Here is a 21,255-nt window from a genome sequence, read left to right on the forward strand (position 1 = left end):
CACCTTAGGGCGGAAGCGCTCAAGGATCCAGTCTTCAGGGAGGACATGAGGGAGGAGATAGTTGCTTACTTTGAGGCGAATACAGTGTCAAGTCGGCTGGTACTTTGTGGGAGGCCTTTAAGGTTGTAATGAGGGGGGTTGCCATTGCGAAGTCCAAGGGATTAGTGGGTGGAGTCCTGGCTGATTTGCGTAAGGCCGAGATTGAGTTGGAGGAAGAACTGGGGGAGGGTGGGATTGATACGGAGGCGGTCACTAATCTGCAGCAGAGGTGCGCAGAACACTGGGACAGGCTCTGTAATCTGAATTACAGGAAGTACATTGAGAGGTTGCATGCGGGGGGGGACAAGACGGGCAGGCTTCTTGCTTGGCTGTATAAGAGCGAGACCCCGAGATCCCCGATCCGATCAGTTATCACTGAAAAGGGCGTGGAGGAGGACACCCAAGAAGGGGTGAATGGGGCATTCGCGGAATATTATCAAGCATTATATGAGGATCGAGAAGGGGGAAGCCGGGAGGAGATAGAGGTAGTACTTGAAGACATAGGCCTGCCCAGGATAAGTGACGAAGAGCGAGAGGAGATGGATGCTCCGATCACTCTGGAGGAGCTGCAGGAGATTGTGCGGCAGCTACCCACTTGCAAGGCCCCAGGAGCGGATGGGTTCCCCTGTGAATTTTATAAAGCGTATGGGGAGGAGGTGCTCCCGCCCATGCTGGAGATGCTTAATGAAGCGTTCGAGGTGGGGCGGCTGCCGGAATCGCTCAGGGAGGCGATTATAGTACCGTTCCCCAAGCCCAATAAACCGGGACATGATTGTGGCTCCTACCGGCCCCTGTCGATGTTGAACCAGGACAGCAAGATCCTAACAGCTGTCCTGGCGGCCAGAATGCGGAGGGTGATAGGGAAGCTGATCCATCCTGACCAGACGGGCTATGTCCCGAATCGGAATATTACTCAGAATCATAGACGCCTTCACAGGGTGGTTGAATGGGGGTGCAATGAGGACAGCGAAATGGCGATAGTGGCGTTGGACGCGGTTAAAGCGTTCGACTCTGTTCGATGGCCGTGGCTGCTGGCGGCTTTGGGGCGGTTTGGACTGGGACCAGGCTACATGAGGTGGGCCGAGCTATTATATAGTGCGCCTCTGGCTAGGGTCCGTACGGGCGCAGTGGTGTCAGATAGATGGCAGTTAGGCAGAGGCACTAGGCAGGGGTGTCCTTGGTCCCCAATGTTGTACATACTGGCCCTCGAACCCTTAGCAATTTACCTCCGGCAGCAGTATGATCCGGTGGGCATAGAGGTGGGAGGGGAGTGCCATCTTATATCCCTGTATGCAGACGATATGCTGTTATACCTGAAACATCCGGAAGAGAATTTGCAGTATATCTTGGAGGTATTGGAGAGGTACGCCTGGTTGTCCGGCATAGCGGTCAACCCTCAGAAATCCGTACTATTCCCGCTAGGCAGTTATGTGGGGATACCGGCGGAGAGGTTGCCAGTGCTGCGGATCCCGTGGGCGACGAGCTCCTTCCGGTACCTGGGCATTGACGTGTATCACACGACCGAGGAAGAACACAGGCATAATACCGAACTAGCTGTGGGAAAGATTGAGAAGTGCATGAGGTTCTGGGAAAGATTGCCTTTAGCGATGATGGGTCGGGGAGCTATGCTTAAAATGGTGGTGCTGCCCAGGCTCCTGCATTACTTTAATAACATCCCGCATATGATACCTAGGAAGTTTTTTGCTAGGTTACATAGTGTATGTAGGAATTTCCTATGGCACGGCACGCGCAACAGGGTCGCATTGTGGAAATTGCAGAACTCTTATGAGAAAGGTGGCGTGAAGCTGCCGAACTTTGAGGCCTATTATATGGCGGCGCAACTGCAATATGTGGCCAGGTGGCTCTCGGATGAAGTGACCTCCGAACACAGGCTGCTAGGGAAAGACTGTTCCCCCTTCTATCTGCGGGAGTTGATCTGGGTGACCGGTTCATGGATGAGGGAGCGTCCTAAAATGCTAGCCCTTGGCAGGAACATATGGCGGCGTGCCTGTCAGATGATGGGTGACCCCTTGCCGTGTATGCCGCAGTTACCTCTGGTCGCCCTGGCGAAGGAAGATGGGCAGCTGAGAGCTATTCTCCGGACATACTGGGAGTCAGTGGGGTTGATCACTATGGGCGCCATCTGGCAGGATGGGACCCTGATGGAGTTCGATGAACTGGAGGCAGGGTCGGGGCTACACAGGGGTCAATATGTGACATATCATAGGGTGGTCCGGGAGGTCCGGAGCACGTGGCCCGAAACTACTTTGGCCGATGAACCGGATGCCACGCTGGAAATAATGTATGACGCATCAGAGGGTGGGCACGAGGTCTCTAGGTTGTACGAGATGTTGATGACAAAGGTTGGGAAGGATTTGGGGCACCTGAGACTGGAATGGTAAGCGGAGATGGGGGCCTCGCTGGCGGATGGGATGTGGGAGCGCGCCCTGGGGTACCACAAAAAGGTATCGAGGAACGCCAGGTTTAAGCAGATACAGCTCTATATTACGCACAGGGCATATATGACCCCCCTTAGAATTTCCAAATTTCTGGATAATGGGCGCCAGGCGTGCCCCAAGTGTAACGAAGAGAATGCGGACATGATACACATGTTCTGGGCGTGCCCAGTGATTGCAACCTACTGGGGTCAAGTGGCGCGGAGGCTGGCAGGGCGGGGTATCACACTTAAGGTGGATTCGGCTTGGGCCTGTCTGCTGGGAGGGTATCCCAGGGCGCGTAAGCTTCGACATGTTGAGAAACTTAAAGATCTGTCCTATGTGCTTGCCAAACGTAGGATAGCCATGGGGTGGAAGAAATGTCATAAGCCGCGAGTGGAGGTCTGGTGGCGAGATCTCCAAAAATGGGCTGATGCGGAAACGGCAGCGTAGCAGGATGGCAGTATGGCAGGGGAGGAGGAAGGAACAGGCTCTCTCACGGCATGGAAGTTATTGTTAGCTGAGCTGTTTGGTATGGGGTCGGCTTCGGCTGGACTTGAGAGCGATGAGGCCCCACCGCATGGAACGGACACTGATGGCGGACACTCTACAGGCTCATAGGGGGGAGGGATGGGGATTGCATTGCCTTATTTTTTGTTTGTTTGGTTTTTGTTGTTTGAGGTGTTTTATTTATGTTTCGCTGTAATGTTGTTTTGGTTGAGATAAAATAAAAATATATTTAAAAAAAATAAAAAAAAAAAAAAATTCCAGAGGAATTGTCTGAGTGATGGATCCTGAGGTCAAACTGGAACCATCCACTGCCCTCAACTGACCAACCATTTCCTTCTGAACTGAAGGAATTCCTAAAGATTTTGCAACCCCCAAATTCATGTAATTGCCTGTAGCACCTGAACCTTTTAAATCACCCAAACAATGCAAGGATACAGTTACTGTAATATGCAGAACTGCTGCCTGAAGAGTGTTTGCGACCCGTTGAATTCCTTGTGGCAATTTGTTTCCAGACGATTTAACTTTCTTGGGAGTATAGGGGCAATTTCCCCAAAAATGTCCACTCCTAACACAGTACAAACATAGATTATTTGTCCTATGTCTGTCCTTTTCTTCCTTGGACAATGGGCTCCGAATTCTACTCCCTTGAACCACCAACCTACTCTTCTCCTCCTTATTTTCCGATTCTACCCTTGGTCTATAAAATCGCTGGGATATTATACCATCTCCCAAAAGGTGATAGGGTCATTCTTCCTTTCTCCCAGATGAAAATCCACCTGCATGGCCAGATCAATAAGAGCATCACAAGATATTGGCCGATTCACAAACACTGCTGACTAATCCTTCAACTCATCTTTTAAGCTACTGTAAAACAGAGAGGATCTGTTCTCTTCTGGCCAATGACTCTCCAGAATCAAAGACTTGAATTGTGTGATATAACTTACTAGGTACCTGTTGCCCTGTTTCAGTTTCAGTAAATCCCCATCAACCTTTAGGGAAATTTGTCTCTTGCCAAACATCTTTTAAAATTCCTCTTTGAAAAGACCAAAATCCTTTAGAATCTGACTCTACAGACCCACCAACAGAACCAGCGAATCAGCTGCCTCACCAGAAAGATACGATAAAACAAAGGCTATCCTTGCAGCCTCTGTGAAATTCCTCTGGTTTACAAATAAAGTGTAACTCGCACCGAGTCAAAAATATTTGAAACCTTTTTGGATCACCACCAAAATTACACTGGAATTGAAAAAGTTCCCAACCGCCTTGAAGTGCCTCTCCCTCTAAAACCCCACTTATATCCTCTTAAGCAACGCAGGCTGCTGTTCACCACCTAAATCCCCTGCTTCAGAAAGTTGCAGTCATAATGAACCCTGAATTAGAGACCTCTCCCCCCAACTCCTCAACCCTCTTGCTTAAGTTTTCATTTTCCTGATGAGTAACTCTCAACTCATCCCTCAACTCTCTAATGAAGTCTCCTAACTCTGCCATTATGACTAACAAGAGATGCAGCAGGTCAGGCAGACTACTCAAACTTTTGGCCTTTCATTCTGTCAGGTCCTGGTTACCTCTTCACAGAAGCTGCTGAATCCCACAGACCCTCTGAAGTGTTCAGTCAACTACTGATCTATTTTACAGCAGAGGTCAACACACCCCTGAGGGAAAGAGGAAGTGGATAAAATAAAAAAGAACATACTTCAAACTTCAACTTGGCTGCTAGCAGCTAAAAATCTGCAGAGGGCAAGATCATGAAAACCAATTACTAACCCCCTAAAATCCCAGACCCTTCCCTTCAACCCCAATGTTAAAATAGATACCTGTATTTCCTCCTCTAAGAGCTGAGAGGAATTCTACTATCCAAATGGTTTTTTTGAAGGCATTGAAATAACTTACAGCAACTTTAAACACAATCTTAAACTTGAAAAGATGAACACTTGGTAAAGTTATCCTTTACTTTGTTGTAATAGGCCGACAAATTAAGTATCAATCTGACACTACTCTCTGGATAAGATTAACATTTTTTCTCTTTGTGTTGGTAATTGAATTAATAAGTTCTCCTGCTCTGACTTTGTCTTGATCTCAATGCAAATCGAATGAATTGTGCACTAATTTCAGTTTATCTCTGTACAGAAAACTGTTACTCTTGGTTTCCAAAGTATTATAAAAAAAAAAAAAGCGAGGACGCTAACCCAGCGTGTGAATGCTCAGTTAAGTTCCATCCCCAAAAGACACTACTCCCCTTCAGGCAAGACGCTCAGAAGAGTTCCGGGAGATTCGCTAACTCCAAGAGCATGCGCACATAAAAAATGATGCCTCGGCTTGGGAAAGCATACAGCATTCATGCGCACTGTCTACTACAGAGAATGATGATGTAGTAGCTTTGAAACTTGCGCACAATGGTATCTTGACACTTCAGTTTTTAACTTTCAATTCCTCTGATGAAACATTGTGCACGGTTAAATCTTGCGCTCCTAACTAAATACCTTTTAGTTAGTAAAGTGCCACATTCATTTCTATGTTGAATCTTTCAACTTGACTTTAGTTACACTGCGCTCCCACCAAGATTAACAGCTTGTCTTGTCCCACGCAGACTTCCCTGCTCATAGACTGGCTCTTCTTAGAAGTTTTCACTAAGTTCTCCAAAAAAGGCCTTAAAACTCGAGTTACTTAAACACAGGACCTTCTTGTTCTAGGTTAGACAATGAAAGGCAGTTGGAAAAGCAGAGGTCCAAAGTTCCATTTGTCCTGTTGATATTCGCCAATCAGCTTCTTCGTTCTTTCAGCCATGATGGCTTGGGGAATCCCCTTTCTGACAGCCAACTAGTTAAGGTCTGAAACGAAGATAAAATGCTCCCTTTAATAAACCCAACAATCTGAAAAAATTATCCCAGTTCCTCTCATGGCCCAACCTGACAGTTCGCTACCTACATTTCTGGCATATATTGTACGCCTCTTACTATGATTCTTGCATGTCCATTCATGCTCACTTGTGCACCTGAAGCAGCCCTGTGTACCATCAGGCGATACTGGGTGAGCTTGCATTTTCACACTACATTTGTCTCCTGTGTGTTTATTCTTATGTCAAGTAGCCACACGCACCACGAGGTGAGGCTTTAAAACACTGTGGGCCTGATTCATGGAATTTTTCGCACAGTGCAAACTGACTTTGCACTGCCAACATACACTCTGATTCATGGAACAGTGCAAAGTGTCTTTTTGCTGTGCACTGTTCCACTTCTTTCCTTTTCATTTAATTCCTCCTCTGAATACTCAGGCTCGTACTGGTATGACTGTATTGTTGCCATACAAAATCAAAAGTCAGAAAAATAAGAATGTTTGTTGGTATACAAGAACTACTGCTAAAGAAGAGCTCCCATGTTACAAAAACCCATAGTGCAAAGACATGAACAATAGGCATAAACTATGAATTTTCGTACACGCACATGTAAAAAAAATAACCCTTGTAAAAGTACAATTTAAATATGGTTTGGCAAACAAAAACATGTGAACATAATATAAGAAATGTTTAAATAAAAAGCAACAACTGAGTTCAATCGGTTCAGATAGTGTAAGTAGCTGTTTGCAGGGCATCAAACTAGGAAGATGGCTGAACAGAGCAGAAACAAGTCACAGAGGCATGAAACGAAATACACTGACATGAAAGAAAAAAACGCCAATGTGTGATCAGAAAGGGTTTGTTTACACTTTTCGAGGAACGATGTGTCTTAGCATTTCCATGGAGACACGTCAATAGATTGCGCACAGAAGACGTTGACATGAGACGTGCATTGGCGTTGTGAAAAGGGACATAAGCTTCTAGGGATGTCGGTTTGAGGGGCAGGCAATCTATATTCTTGCAGCGAGGGCACTTGAACTTAGGGGAATGTATGACCGGATAAGATTAGCACAAGATCGCAGCACCCAACCCGTTGTTTTCACATGTGTTAATGTAAGGAAAACAAAAGTAAGATGAATAGGACATTTTTTAAAAGAATTATTAGAGTATGCTTAAAAAAATATGCCTGATCGATTGGGACAATAACCTTTCCGAGCGAACTTCCCCTTTAAGATGCTCATTGGTGCTAGTAACAGCGTTCGTCAATGGGCAGCAATCTGAAAATCATGTCTGTTATTCTGTGAATAGTAAGCTTTTCTTTACCACACTGTTATTGTACAGAAAAATAACTCATTTTCTCTTTTTCAGCGAACATAAAAAGATTTATATTGGTGATGACAATCCTTTGACCCTGGTGGTCACTGCTCAGAACCAAGGAGAAGGCGCTTATGAAGCAGAGCTCTTCGTGCAGATTCCACCCCAGGCAGACTTCATTGGTGTTGTTCGTAACAATGAGGTGAGCTTATGCATTTATGGTTACAGTTTTATACAATGCAGTTAATTGTGATTCCTTCCATATTTTCAACTAAAAAAATACGCATGTTTGTACCGTACATTGTAAAATGCATTGCTATGCCTATTCTTAATGTTATTCTAGCAAACCTATTCCTTGTTACTAAATTATAAAGTAAGGTAGGGGGGTCTACCTGTGGCCCTCCAGATGTTTTTGACTAGGACTCCCTTGATCCCTCAATATTTACTACATTGGCTTGAGCTGATGGGAGCTGCAGTCCAAAACATCTGGAAAGCCAAAGGTTGCAGACCCCAACTTGTGATTTTTTTCTTGTCCCCTCATCCTAGTTGTTTAGATGTTGTTCTCCCTGCTCCCTCTAGCTTCACGTTCAGTTCCTTATCAAAACTCGTATCCTGTTTGTGCTAAAACTATCGACTCCTGTTTCCTCTTAATCCATCATGCTTTGCAAATCCTGCTGTGTCCAAATTATTTGGAAAAATAAACATTGCACGGTGCAAATAGCACAGGCACACATTTAAAAGAGGATTTATCTGAACATGCTTCCTGCTTGACCTTCACTGCTAACAGAAAACTAAAGTTTACTGAGATTCACAGGAATAAAGCTACATTATTTAAGGGACCAAAGCCATGTTATCTGGGTTAAGGTTGGTCAAATGTTTAAAATCCCCTTCCACATGCGCCTTAGGCCATTTCAACCACGGGCACCTTGATCTCTGTAACATAAGTAGGAACGCACAGTGACATGGGTAGAGTGGTCGCCTGGCACTTCGAAACACAGTGAATGCTTTGTTAGATGTGGCTGTCAGGATTGGCTGGGTTAGTAACAGTAACAAGATTAACATTGTGCCTTCAGAGCTGGCTGGGTTAGTTGGGCTTTCAGAACTGGCTGGGTTAGTAACAGGAAGAGTTTGTACATAGAATTAACATTGTGCTTGCCCAAGTCAAGATGGAGCAAAAGAAACTTAATCTGATTGGTTAAAGGAACAATGATATGTTTGGTTTGCCTGATTGGTGGAGAGGAGAATGGGTTTGATTCTTGGGAGGTGAGCAAGATTCTAAACTGCCTTTCATCCAGAGAAATTCAGTGGCTGGTTGTACATTAGTTAAGCTCCTTAAGTAAGGCCTTTTCAGAGCTCAGAAAATCTACCAAAGAAGTAAGAACATCGTTTGCTGATCCAGTTTGAACAAGAAGTCCTCAGGTGGGATCGTTCTTTTAAAGATTTTAAGATTGTCACAGTGAACTTTCATTTTTCTTTTATAAGAAAACTTAGAGTTAACAAGTTTCAAATTCATTTGAGAAAAGAGACATTTATAGTTAAAGTTATTATAAGGAAAACAAGCCTGAAGATTGTGCGTAGGAGTTTAAAGTTTATTAACTGCGTGTAATGTTCTTCAAGACTGTTTAATGTGTGCGCGAGCTCGCAAGTCGTCGTTTACGTGTTTTTGAAAGCGCGCGTGTACATTCTTTACGTGAAAGACGTTTCCTGAGAAAGCGCGTGTGGTTTTGCGATAGAGCGCGTGCCCAAAAGAATTGCGCGAGTGAATTTTAGCGCGTGTACATTTTTTACGTGAAAGTCGTCTCATGAGAAAGCGCGTGTTTGTTTGCGATAGAGCACAAGTCCATTTTAACCAGCGCATGTTATTTTTTATCGCGTTTACGTATTTTTGCACGGGTTTTGTAAAGAATCGCGTGTGTATTTTAAACGCGAGGACAATTCTTCACGTCTTCTGATTTCACGTGTTTATCGCACACGCTTATTAAGGAAGAAACTATACGTTCTTTGTGTAAATAAGGAAACAATTCACACGCAGAAAGAAAGCAGTATTCCAGGAAGTTAAAGAATATTATTTAAAGTAATTTATGCAAATGGAATTCAATACTTTCAGAGAAAGACTGCAATTTATGAAAGCATTGAAAACTACATAAGGTTAAAAGAACTTTGAAGCAAGAAGAATATCTAGTTCTGAAAAGATGTTGCAAAGGCCATCACTTTAGGATTCTAAACTTGACTTGATTGGCTTGAACTATATGCACAACACAAGATATATTTACAAGATATTCCACAAAGATTACTAACCTCCAAGTCTTTTACTGAGGTTTAAGAGGTAAAGAGTTTAGAGTTTATTTAGAATGATTTTAGAAAAGAAGTTTTCTTATCATATAAGTAACCAGGTGTATTTGTTTATCGCAGATACCAGAGCCTACCAGACGGTTGAAGGGCTGCAGTGTCTCCGTTGTTATTTTCTCCAAATTCCCCTTTCCCTTTCTTGGGGTTTTCAGCTCAGCTTGTATTTAAGGGCTGACAGTGGCTGTGTTAACCTTTGTGTTGGGAAAGGCAGAATTTGAGATTTTGTAACAATACCAAGATGGAATGTTTGCCTAGCCACAAACTAAATATTTTCTAGTTTCAAAAGTAGCAAAGGCGCACTTAGGTTATGCCCATCTCTCTGTAGATAACATCTCTAGTTCTTTAGGCAGAGAATTTCTCAGGATTACTTACTGTCCATAGTGGATACTTTTTGATGAGTCTAATCTGCACCATTTTTAGAATCCTTGGTAATATTTCTTTCACACTTGAAAAAAAACGTTTTGCCTTGAAAAGACCTCCAGGTCATGTGAAGCCCAACAAGCGGTCCTGGAATATTTTATTTAGAAAGGTAGAACATAACATAACTTAGGTGGATCCTTCCTTGCATCATTTTCCATTAATAGTCTTTTTTTTATTGGGATTTTCAAAGATTAATTTATGCAATTTGTTTATAAACAAACAGTTCAAAACAATAGAGCCACAATTAATCCAGCATTTCATATGCATGGGAACAATTTCCATCGCAGTGTATGTGATTTACAAATTCATTACCATTCTGTGATCCTGAAATTAATCACAAGAGCCTACGTTCTCTCTCCTGGTTGCCCAATATCTGCATTAAAATACTTGGTAATGCTTACCCTTTGTTCCACGTTTCCCACCTCTTCCCTCCCCCTGTGTTAATAGCTATTTTACATAGTCCCATATTATTAGTGTCCCAGTATACATTCCCCGTATAATCCTGTTATTTATTGCATAGTATAGCATGTTTCTCCAGCATGGGGTCTGGCATGGATTCACATGCTCATGAATATTCCCCGTCGTCGGGCTGGGAATCCTCGGTAAAGAAAAAATCAGTATCAGTTTCGTTTCTGATCTGTCTTTCTTAGTAGTAACCAATCGCTGATCTCTGGGTCATACTGCCCCCAGCCAATGACTGCCCTCTCCCTAAGCCCCGCCTCTGGCAGCTATCCTCAGATTTTTACCGCACGCTCAAGTGTTTGGAGTCCTCGTGTTTAGCTCTCGAGTTTTTTTTTTACTGCGTTTTCACGCTTTTTCAGGAGATTTTCTCATTTTTTTCGGTTTAGTCGAGCCTCAAGCTCCACCGTTTCTACTTCCGACAACGGGGACCCGTTTCGGAATTCTTCTACGCCCCTCAAGGGTGAAGTTTTCGTCGAGTTTACACTTCTTGGATGATTCCGGAAGATCTGCAGCCTACCTCAACAGACATGGCCCAGGACAAGGGAAGCTCGACGCCCAGATCCAAGCTGTTCAGGCACTGCACCCTGGATGCGGATTATATAACGTTTTCAAGGAGGACGAGCATTCGCAATGTCTCTACTGCCTTCATGAGGACAAGACGCACGTGGAGAAAGACTTGCGTTCTACAAGAACCTTTCGGAACGGACCAAACAAGATCGTCGTTCCCACCTCGCCACCTGGCTGGGGAAGGGCACAGAGAGGTGAAAAGGCGAAGAAGTAGTCTGAGCGGGCTTCTAAGTCCTGTGCGGGCGCCGCGGCGACGGGGGCCCAACAGAAGGCCAAGCACCGCGAGTCCGTGGGTCGGGCTCTTCGGTTGCCAAGCAGGGTTCTACTTCCCCACCACGTTCGACCACGAGCCAGCGCTCTGGTTCGGGGAAGAGGAAGTCTGAGAACCCGGGTAGGCCGCTGGAGCGGACCCGGTCGATCTCGAAGGGGGAACGAGGCGCTGACCCTCCCCCCAAGGCGAAGGCCCAGGACGCACCTAAGGTGGTGAGGGCTTTGATCCACCCGGCTAAGGCCTCTACCGAAGTGGTCGCTGCGACCCTGGCAGAGCCGGCTGAGACTACACAAGTGGAAACGGCCTCTGGTCCCAGAGTATCCCTGCCACCGCAGAGGGAATCCTCTTTCCAGCCCATCGCTAAGACCCATGTGAAGCCCCCGGCTGAAAAAGAGGGGGGGCAGTGGCCATTACAGACTCTGAATTGGCCTCTGAGGAGGAACTGGTGGAAACCGAGAAGGGTCTCAACGAAAGGTCCATAAGCCTCAACGAGAGGTTCGATCCCAGGGGACGCTCCCTGCTGACGTGATCGAAGATAGCGACGATGATGACGAACAGGACCCAGTGGAGCGGCCATCCCGTCCGTCGCAGCCATTGCCCGAGCCCCAGGATAGCTTGGCGGCCATTTTGTTGGCAATCCAATCCTTATGTACCGAGATGGACGAGATTACCACGCACCCCGACGGAGGAAGCCAGAACCAGGCCCATCGGAAAGCCCTCCGAACAAGCGGAGGAGAGTCCACCCCGCTCCTCCCTTCATACCTGCGAGACCGGTGGACCCCTCATCTCCCTCGCCGGACCCTAGAGAGGATACGGCGACGGATACAGCAACGGACGATGACGGCGGCGATGACACAGCGACATCCCGTCTTCACCCCCCCGCGGGCATCGCCAGCCGACGAGGTTGGCTCTTTCCACGCCATGATAACCAGGGCATCCAAGCTCTTCCAGCTCTACCCTGAAGAACAGAAAAAGGAGGGGTTTCTGTACCAACGACGAGAGGCCAAGAGGAAGACGGTCCTCGTGGTACCTTTACTCGACGACATCTGGGACGAGGGGCTTGCTGTCCTCAAGAACCCTTCAACCACACCCGCCAAGAGGGACAGGTACGAGAAGAAGTACCGAGTCCCCGATGCCACCCCCTTGTGCCTCAGGGCCCAGCCCACGCCGGACTCGGTCGTCTCGGCAGCAGCTAAGAAGAAGGCAGCGGGCGCGGCGGCTTCAACTTCCACTTCCCCGCCGAACAGCGAGGGCAAGAAGTTGGACTCCATGAGACGACGAGTCATCTCGGCGACGACGACGATTAAGGTGGCCAATGCCTTAGCGATCGTGGTCCGCTACGACAGGGAGATCTGGTTCAAGATAGCTCTCCTGCTAGACTTCCTGCCTGATGACAAAAGGGCGGAGGCCCTAGAAATTCTGCATGAAGGCGAGGTGGCGTCGGATCACACCATAACGGTGGCAACGGACATTGCCGATTCCGGATTTCGCCACCTGGGCAACAGTTTGCCTCCGACGACGAGGATGGCTCAAGGCGACAGACTTTCTTCAGGACGTCCAGGCCAGAGTGTTGGACATGCCGTTCGACGGCAACAACCTTTTTGGTAAAGCGGTAGACGAGTCTCTACAGGCCATCAAGACCGACTCGGAGATGGCCCGGGCCCTTTGGGTGCTTCAACAGCGACAGCCCTTTCGGAGCTCCGGAGGCAGAGAGGGTGCCTCCAAAGGATCCAGCGGTGGCTCCTCCACTTACCGCCAGGCGGCCCGCTCCTCTTCCCAGGAGGCCTACAGAGGTCGCGGCAAGCAAGGGGGGATCCCGCTGTCGTCGCCACCGAATCACCCCAGTGGGAGGCCGCCTGACAAAGTTCGTCAGAGTGTAGGAGTCCATCTCCACCGACCGTTGGGTGTTGGACACCCTGGCCAATGGGCACTCGCTGGAATTCCAAAAGAAGTGCCCTCGCATTCCTCCCGTGGCCAGGAAGGAGAATCACGTCCCTCAACTGCTGTTGGAGGTAAAGGCGATGCTCAAGAAAGGTGCCATCGAGCTCGTCCTCAGGAGGCTCCGGGGCTCCTGAGTATACTCAAGGTACTTCCTCGTCAGAAAGAAAACAGGCGGTTGGCGCCCCATCCTGGACCTGCGTCTGTTAAACCAATACATCAAGGCGCAGAAATTCAGGATGGTCACTCTTCAGCACGTGCTGGGACAGCTGGAGAAAGGAGACTTCCTATCGTCGTTGGACCTGGAGGATGCTTACTTCCACATCCCATTCTAAAAAGACACAGGAAGTTCCTCAGGTTCGTGGTTCAGGGACGCCACTACCAATTCAGAGCCCTAGCGTTCGGATTAAAGTCGGCACCCAGGGTTTTCACCAAGTGCCTGGCACCAGTGGCGGCGCGGCTGCGCCTGCAGGGGATCCACATCTACCCCTACCTGGACGACTGGCTAATCCGGGCGAGGGCAAGGGAACTCACCGTCGAACATACGGCGAGGACCGTGCGGTTACTCACGGAGCTGGGGTTCGCCATCAACTACCCCAAATCCCACCTGGTTCCATCGCAAGTAGCAGTGTTTCTGGGAGTGAAGCTCGATACAGTGGGGCAATTGGCCTCCCCTTCAGAGGAGAGGACCAAGACCATCCTGGGCAAGGTGCAGCGCCTGTTAGCCACGGACGTGGCCAGGGTGAGGTCCATCAAGTCCTTTCTCGGGATGATGTCCTCATGCATCTACCTTGTACCCCTTTGCAGACTTCGGATGCGTCCGCTACAGGAGTTCCTCGATGCCCGCTGGTTTCAGGTGACGGGCTGCTTTGAGGACAGAATCCCTCTCGACAAGGAGTTCCGTCGCGCAATCCTATGGTGGGGCACCCGGGCTCACCTCACTACAGGCACGGACTTTCAAACCCCGGCGTTTCAGGAGACGGTGACGACGGACGCCTCTCTGGAGGGTTGGGGGGCCCACACCGGAGATCTCCACGCAAGAGGCCTTTGGCTCCCGGAGGAGAGGTCTCTCCACATCAACATCCTGGAGCTCCGAGCAGTGTTCTGGGTGCTCAAGTCGTTCCTTCCGTCCCTCAAGGACAAAGTGGTGAGGATCTTCACCGACAACACCACCACGATGTTCTACATACGGAAGCAGGGAGGCACCAGATCCCCAGCCCTATCCAAGGAGGCCTAGGTTCTGTGGCACTGGGCCGTCAGACAGGGGATGTTTCTGGTTCCCTTCCCCTTGGCAGGAATAAAAAACACCATCGCCGACTCACTCAGCAGGGAGCTGCGCTAATGCCATGAGTGGGAATTGCGCCAGGATCAAGTGGATCGGCTCTTCCAACGATGGGGCAAACCCCAGATCGACCTGTTCGCGATGGCGATGAACTCCAAGTGCCAGAGGTTCGCCAGCAGGTTCCCACAGCCGAGGAGCATGGGCGAGGCTTTCTCGTTCCCTTGGGACGGCCTGTTTCTATACGCGTTCCCTCCGTTGCCGTTGCTGCTCCGCCTCATCAACCAGCTCAAGAAGTCCAGGTGCAGGATGATCCTCGTCGCACCGGCGTGGCCGATGCAGATCTGGTTCCCGGACTTTCTGGACTTGTCAACGTCCCCACCAGTCAAGCTGCCGGCGGACGCGGATCTTCTCTCCAGAGAAGGAGGCGCCATTCTCCATCACGACCGACAGTCGCTGAACTTGCAGGCCTGGCTCCTGCGGCACTAGAGTTTGGAGGGTACGATATACCGGCTGATTGCAGAGAGGTTCTTGCAAAGGCCAGAGCGTCCTCAACTCTCATGTGTTATGGTCATAAATGGAAGAGGTTCTCTGTCTGGTGCAGTGCACAGAAGATTAACCCTCTGTGGATTACGGCCCCTCAAGTACTGCCGTACCTACTGTCGCTGGCCAAAGCTGGACTGGCTCACGCCTCCATCAAAATACATCTGGCTGCCATCTCCCGATATACCAGGACTACGGGACGGGCGTCCTTGTGGTCTCATCGCCTGGTGAAGGAATTTATGAAGGGACTATTCCGATCGTTCCCGCCGGTGAAGGCTTCTGCCCCGGCGTGGGAGCTTAATGTGGTGCTGACCAGGCTCATGGGGGGGCCCCATTCGAGCCTATGCATTCGGCGCCTTTGAAGTTCCTGTCATGGAAGACAGCGTTCCTTGTGGCCATCACCTCCGCACGACGAGTGGGAGAGATCCAGGCCCTATCTTGCAAGCCTCCATACTTGACTTTTCATGACACAAGGGTGGTGCTGAGGACGCACCGCTCCTTCATGCCCAAGGTGCCGTCGGACTTCCACCTCAACGAGCCCTTGGTGCTACCAGTTTTCTTCCCGTCGCCTTCGACGCCGGCCGAGAGGACTTTGCACTCGCTGGATGTAGCTAGAGCGCTGAAGTTCTACGTGGACCGCACCGAGTTTTCGGAAGACGTCGCAACTGTTTGTGAACTTTGGGTCTGTGAATCAAGGGAAGGCTCTCTCGAAGACTTCCATCTCCAGATGGCTCTCTGGCTGCATCAGGCATTGTCACCGGTTGGCAAATCGACCGCTGCCCGGCCGTCCGAGAGCCCATTCGACCAGAGCGATCGCTGCTACCATGGCGTTCTGTCTGGTGTGCCCTTGCTGGACATCTGCAGGGCTGCTACGTGGAGGTCGACGCACACCTTCACGAGATTCAACTGTGTCGATCGGGACTCCAGGGAGGAGTCCAGGGTCAGCCAAGCAGTACTGCGCAACCTGTTCGCTTAAGCTGAGCCTGGTGAGGAGGTAAGAGATGCTTAATGTTGAGTTGTTGTATTGCTTAATGTTTAGCCTGTTGCCACCTCCCGTGGTTGTGCATGTGTATACTGCTATGTATTTTTATTCATGAGCATGTGAATCCATGCCAGACCCCATGCTGGAGAAGGAACAAGTTACTTACCTGTAACTGTTGTTCTCCAGCATGGGTCTGGTATGGATTCACATGCAAACCCTCCCACCTACTCCTCTGCGGCTCTTCACTTGGTCATTCTGCCACTTGGCGTGCTACCAAATCTGAGGATGGCTGCCAGAGGCGGGGCTTAGGAAGAGGGCAGTCATTGGCTGGGGGCAGTATGACCCAGAGATCAGTGATTGGTTACTACTAAGAAAGACAGATCAGAAACGAAACTGATACTGATTTTTTTCTTTACCGAGGATTCCCAGCCTGACGACAGGGAATATTCATGAGCATGTGAATCCATGCCAGACCCATGCTGGAGAACATCAGTTACAGGTAAGTAACTTGTTCCTTCTAGGGGCATCCTCTGTTTTAATACACCAGCTTCCCTACCTGCATAACTCCATCCGTAAGCAATCTCCATTTGCCTGTTAAGAGTTGTGAAGCACTTAGCCATAACACTGGTATATCTCGCTATGCAAGTATAAATGCAATAGAGATTTAGGCTTTCTCGTCAGTTGTGTCATCAAATCCTCCCCAATTGCTCAGGATAAATAGCTTGAGGGTCCAAGAATATCAGTCAGTTTTTCTTTTTATAAAACAAACCCTTGAATTCCACCTCGGAGAACAGTAAAAACATAAAAGGAACATTTGACCTCAAGAGACCCGGAAATATACTAAAGGAGCACATTTTTGTCCAGTGTTCTTTGTTTTGATTAAATATTACACATACTGCTATGATGAATCAGAGATTATTCATCCAGGAAACCTGACCTTGAGCCCTTCTCATGTGGCCAGGGAAAGGCAGATGCTTTCTGATCCTGACCGGGGGCGTTAATGGGGAGGCATTAGCCGGGAGGACCACATGGGAGGGGAAACGGGTCAGGAGGAATGATAGCCCCCCAGTAGGTAATTTACCCCAAGACCCCAATCTCCTATTAGCCTATTGTAAAATAGAAGCTGTTGAAAGGATTACCTTTGATGTTATGGACTTTGAGTCCTAGAATTCCCAGAGTTCTGGGACAAAGAAGAGGGCTGCAGAGGCACAAGGTTGCAACGTGTAGCCCATTAAGGTTGATGGCCCACACCTGAGGGTAGCTGGGAGGCATAAAAGGCCCCCTCCGGTGCAGGCTATTAATAGTAGTGTGTGGCAGCGTTTTGACCCCGCCACGAAGCAGCAGAGGAAAAAATTGCAGAAGAGCCAGTACGCTGGGACCAGATCGGCAAGAGAAATTGATTCCGGTCCTTAGAGGATCATGTGTGCTCGAGATTTCAGCTGCAGAGGTGGCGCAGCGGAAAGCGCACCTTTTTTGTACCTTTCCCCACTGTAAAGTGTTCAGCCGTGGCAGGCGAGCACTGGATCGCTGCAGGAACTGCAAGGGCTCTGAAAGTGGCAGACGAGTGCCGTGGGAAGCCGTGTGTTAGGCAAGATTGTATGCATTACCCATAGGGTACACTACAACAACCCTGACCTCCTGGCAGTAGTAACCCAACCTTTGATATAAGTCTGTACTACACAGGTTGGTAGTGTGGACGAGTAACCAGGCTTATCTCAAGACGGGTTAATGTCAGCTGTAGGGGAGTTACACAGAGGTTCACAGTGACAAGTATTCAAGTAGACACACACAGGGTTTCTTGATAAAAAACAATTATTAATTTATTTACCAGTCAGTTAATTTAAGCCTTCTTTAGAAGGGAGCACTATAAAACACCACACAAATATACTTCAAAATTATACATTCTCTTAAATTAGAATCAGTAAATACCCATGTAGGATGGCATACAGCAGAGACCTACACCCACAGGTGACTCCAATTGCTAGGGTGCTGTTGACATTAATCTATTGCTGTTGGCATGTAGAATTAGTTAAGAGCAAGCAAAAGATTATTAGAGCAAACAAGATGCCACAAATATTTCTTAAGCAGTCAAATACTTTCAGATCCCCCAATAAGAGTCATTCAGTTAAAACAGGCTAGGCCAAAGTCAATAGGCAAGAGTCTGTATGGGCTGAAGCACTTCTTTGAAGCGAAGTAGAAAAGTCTTTGCACAATGGTTCAGAAGTCTTTGAAGAAAAAGATGAATCAATGTAGGGCCACAAGCTGCTAGACTTGTGAGTAGTAGAAGATGCAAGCAACTCTACAGCAAGAGGTAAGTTTGCTTAAACTTTGTACAGTACCTTTAAAATGAAGAAAAGATGCAGAAGATGACTCCTGTTCCTGTGCAGCTCTGCAGATCTCTCTGTTCCTAGGCCTCAGTCATGGGGACAAGAGGGAGGACGTCGGCGGACACCTGCACTGGGATTGTCAAAACGTGCAACCAGCAAACTTCACTTTCAGTGGCTGTTCAGTGTTTCAGCTCCTCGCATCTACCGCAAATGGCAACACTGCGGTACCTGGATGTCGAGATGGACTTTCCTTGCTTCTGGGGTCATGCACTCTGTTGAGGGGGCTCAGGCTTGGTCAGTCCTGTTTCCTCGGAGACCGTAGGATCTTCCTGGAGCTCTTGGCCAACTTAAAAGCAACGCAAACAAACTGGTGTTCCTCTCCCTGGCTCTACAGTTTTCAGCAGCAACTCTGTGGAAATTCAACCAGCTCTGAGATGGATGTCCAGGTGGCTTACTTTGGAGTTGATTGGTCCCACCAACTGAAGGGGAGAAGTCGTCCTTGCAGGGGATTCTCTGTCAATGCAAACTTGCCGTTTCGGCACTGCAGCAGGGCTTCGCCGGGAAAACCAACGGTCCAGGAGTTACAGCAGGCGTCCTCTTAAATTTCTTCTTCGGTTCCTTTGTCCAGTGGTCGATTCTGCCTTCCAAGCTAAAAGACTTGCCCTTTATACAGTTCTCTCCCTTTCATTGCATCCTAGCTGTCAGTCACCCAGCAGGGTGGCTGTCCTTGCCGGACAGTCAGTTGGCTAATCACCACAGAGTGCATTTGGGTCTCCTAGGAGACTAAGCACAGGGAGTTTCGGGCACCTCCCTCACTTCCTGCCTACCCTAGACACCCTGGAGCCAGAGGCGGCCTTCACTCGTGAATCCTGCCAAAGACAAAACGAACAAAGGGACCAAACCTGGTTTGGCGCGCAGAGTAAATCTCAAGAAGGACCTTTCCACAAAGAAATGGCGAAAAAGACCAGGGCCATTTTGACTAAAATGGCATCCTTGGTGCTATACTTCAGTTGCGAACGCAGCCCGCAGTAAATGCACACCACGGTAGTAAAAACAAAATCACTGCCACCAGCCATCAGTGAGGAAAGGGTAACATATAAAATTGTTACCTGAGAAGTTAGACAAAAGGGGATACTAGGTAACCCCTCCAGCACCCTATTGTAAGATAGTGTGTGCTGGGTTTAGAAAGTTAAGAGACTTTCCTGTGTCACTGCACTAAAGGTGCTGTGTGCCACAGTGTAAAAGATGATGCCTATGGAGTTTGTCAGACTCCACAACCAAAAGAAACACATCACATTAAAATACATGAGAGAGTGGGGGAAAAGGGTCTCACTCTCTCCAGGTTAAAAAAATCAAGTCCTCAAAATCCAGCAAAGTTGCTGGGGGTCTCTAAGGTAGAGGGAATTGGCACATTTCTGAGAATTCTCCCTAACAACATGCAGGAGAGGTTGCCGGGCCGTGCAAGAGAACTGAAGCAGACAAGCTGGAGGGAGCAAGGCAAACTGTCGCGCGCACCAGATCCTGTGAGTTCAGTGCTATATTGTGACCCCGGAGCACTCCGTGATTGCCCGCTGACCGAATCCATACTCCTTTTTGAATACTGATCTGATATAAACAAGCTAATGATTGTGATGTATACCAAGCTGATTTAAACCAAAGCAGTTGGCATAATAAGACTTTAAAGATCCAACCTGAAGGCAGTGATTATTATGTATTGGGTATTAATAAAAGCCAACTACATGAAGGTGCAATACCTCGCAAAGAGAACACAGACCACTATTGCCAAAGCTAAAAGGGACTCATACTAAAACAATTGACAAACAACCAGTGTTGCCTAAGCCAAAAGAAGATAGCTGAGCATAACCATGTGTGTAAAGAATATTGCCCAGGTGTAGAGAATGTCTTAAACCCACATTGCAAAAGCCGAAAAAGTGTGAAGTAGAGTTATCAGCATTTGGTTAATAATACAAATGTGGAACAAGATTGGCAGGAGAGCTGCCCTTCTGATAAAGCAGGTTCCGGAGGAAGGACGCATTGCCCGTCTTGCGTGTGACAAACCCTCAGGTGTAGTAAATAGCAGCAGTGTGATTTGTGTTTCCCCTTGAGGAAATTCTCAAACCTAATTGTGAGAAGCAGAAGACATTGTTAAAACCTTTTGAAGTTGACGCTTACTACAGAAGTACTTCGAGTTAGTAGTTTGGCCTGGCAAGGGAGCATACCAGGTCCTAGGACTTTGTACCAATTGGTTCTGTTCGACAGGAGAGCATACCCAAACAGAGTACTGCAGTAGTTTGTCTTGGGTGGTAGGACAGTATACCAGGCCAAGAACATTTGTAACCATTGATTCTATTCTGGCAGGTGTACACCAGAGCATAGAGTTGTTGTAGGAGTAGTAGTAGTAGTACACCTGGCATGAGAGTAAACCAGGTGGAAGTTCAGGAAGTACTGTGGTGGGGTAAAGCTTATGAAGAAGCAGTTGAAGAATCACTGAATTGTTTTGGTGAAGTAGTACCGAAAGTAAAAGTGGTGCCAAAAGACATTTGTTTTGAAACTAATGAAGTTCTGAAATATTCTTTGTTGAAGTTGAGAAGCTGTTTCAAGACCTTTGCTAAAATATTCTTTGTTGACAACCAGAAGCAGTCAGAAGACCTTGGCTACAAGTGGAAAGAGCAAAGCTTTGTTAAACAATTGTTAATCGCCCTTGGAATCCAAGTTGGAACTTTTTCTGTCAAGCTGGATTAAAAAGAGAACTGAAGTGGACACTTTTTGTTTTGACACAGGATTTCCTTATCCTTTTTGAACAGTTAAAGAAAAACCTGCTTGAATATGGGGAAGGGGAGTTCGACCAGGTTTTCAGAAGAAGCAGCTGTTGTGCTGTGAATTATACTGTTATTTGTTCTTGCTAAACTGCCATATATTTCCTGATTGATTTGGTGGTTATACAAGTGTGAGGCACAGAAACCTTTTGTTGGAGTGTTTCCATTAG

The 21,255-nt window shown here is 47.7% G+C and overlaps 1 protein-coding gene across 1 annotated transcript in view; it reads left to right on the plus strand.

The window, feature by feature from the left end:
- ITGAV (integrin subunit alpha V) overlaps positions 1–21,255 on the plus strand; it is an 800,372-nt gene that overhangs the window by 511,493 nt on the left and 267,624 nt on the right. Inside the window, exon 20 of the mRNA XM_069615781.1 lies at positions 7,186–7,333. Coding sequence (XP_069471882.1) covers positions 7,186–7,333 — 148 coding nt within the window. The remainder of the gene's footprint in view (positions 1–7,185; positions 7,334–21,255) is intronic.

The sequence above is a fragment of the Ambystoma mexicanum genome, chromosome 9 (genome assembly GCF_040938575.1).
Source record: "Ambystoma mexicanum isolate Mex_15411 chromosome 9, UKY_AmexF1_1, whole genome shotgun sequence".
Classification (NCBI taxonomy): Eukaryota; Metazoa; Chordata; class Amphibia; order Caudata; family Ambystomatidae; genus Ambystoma; species Ambystoma mexicanum.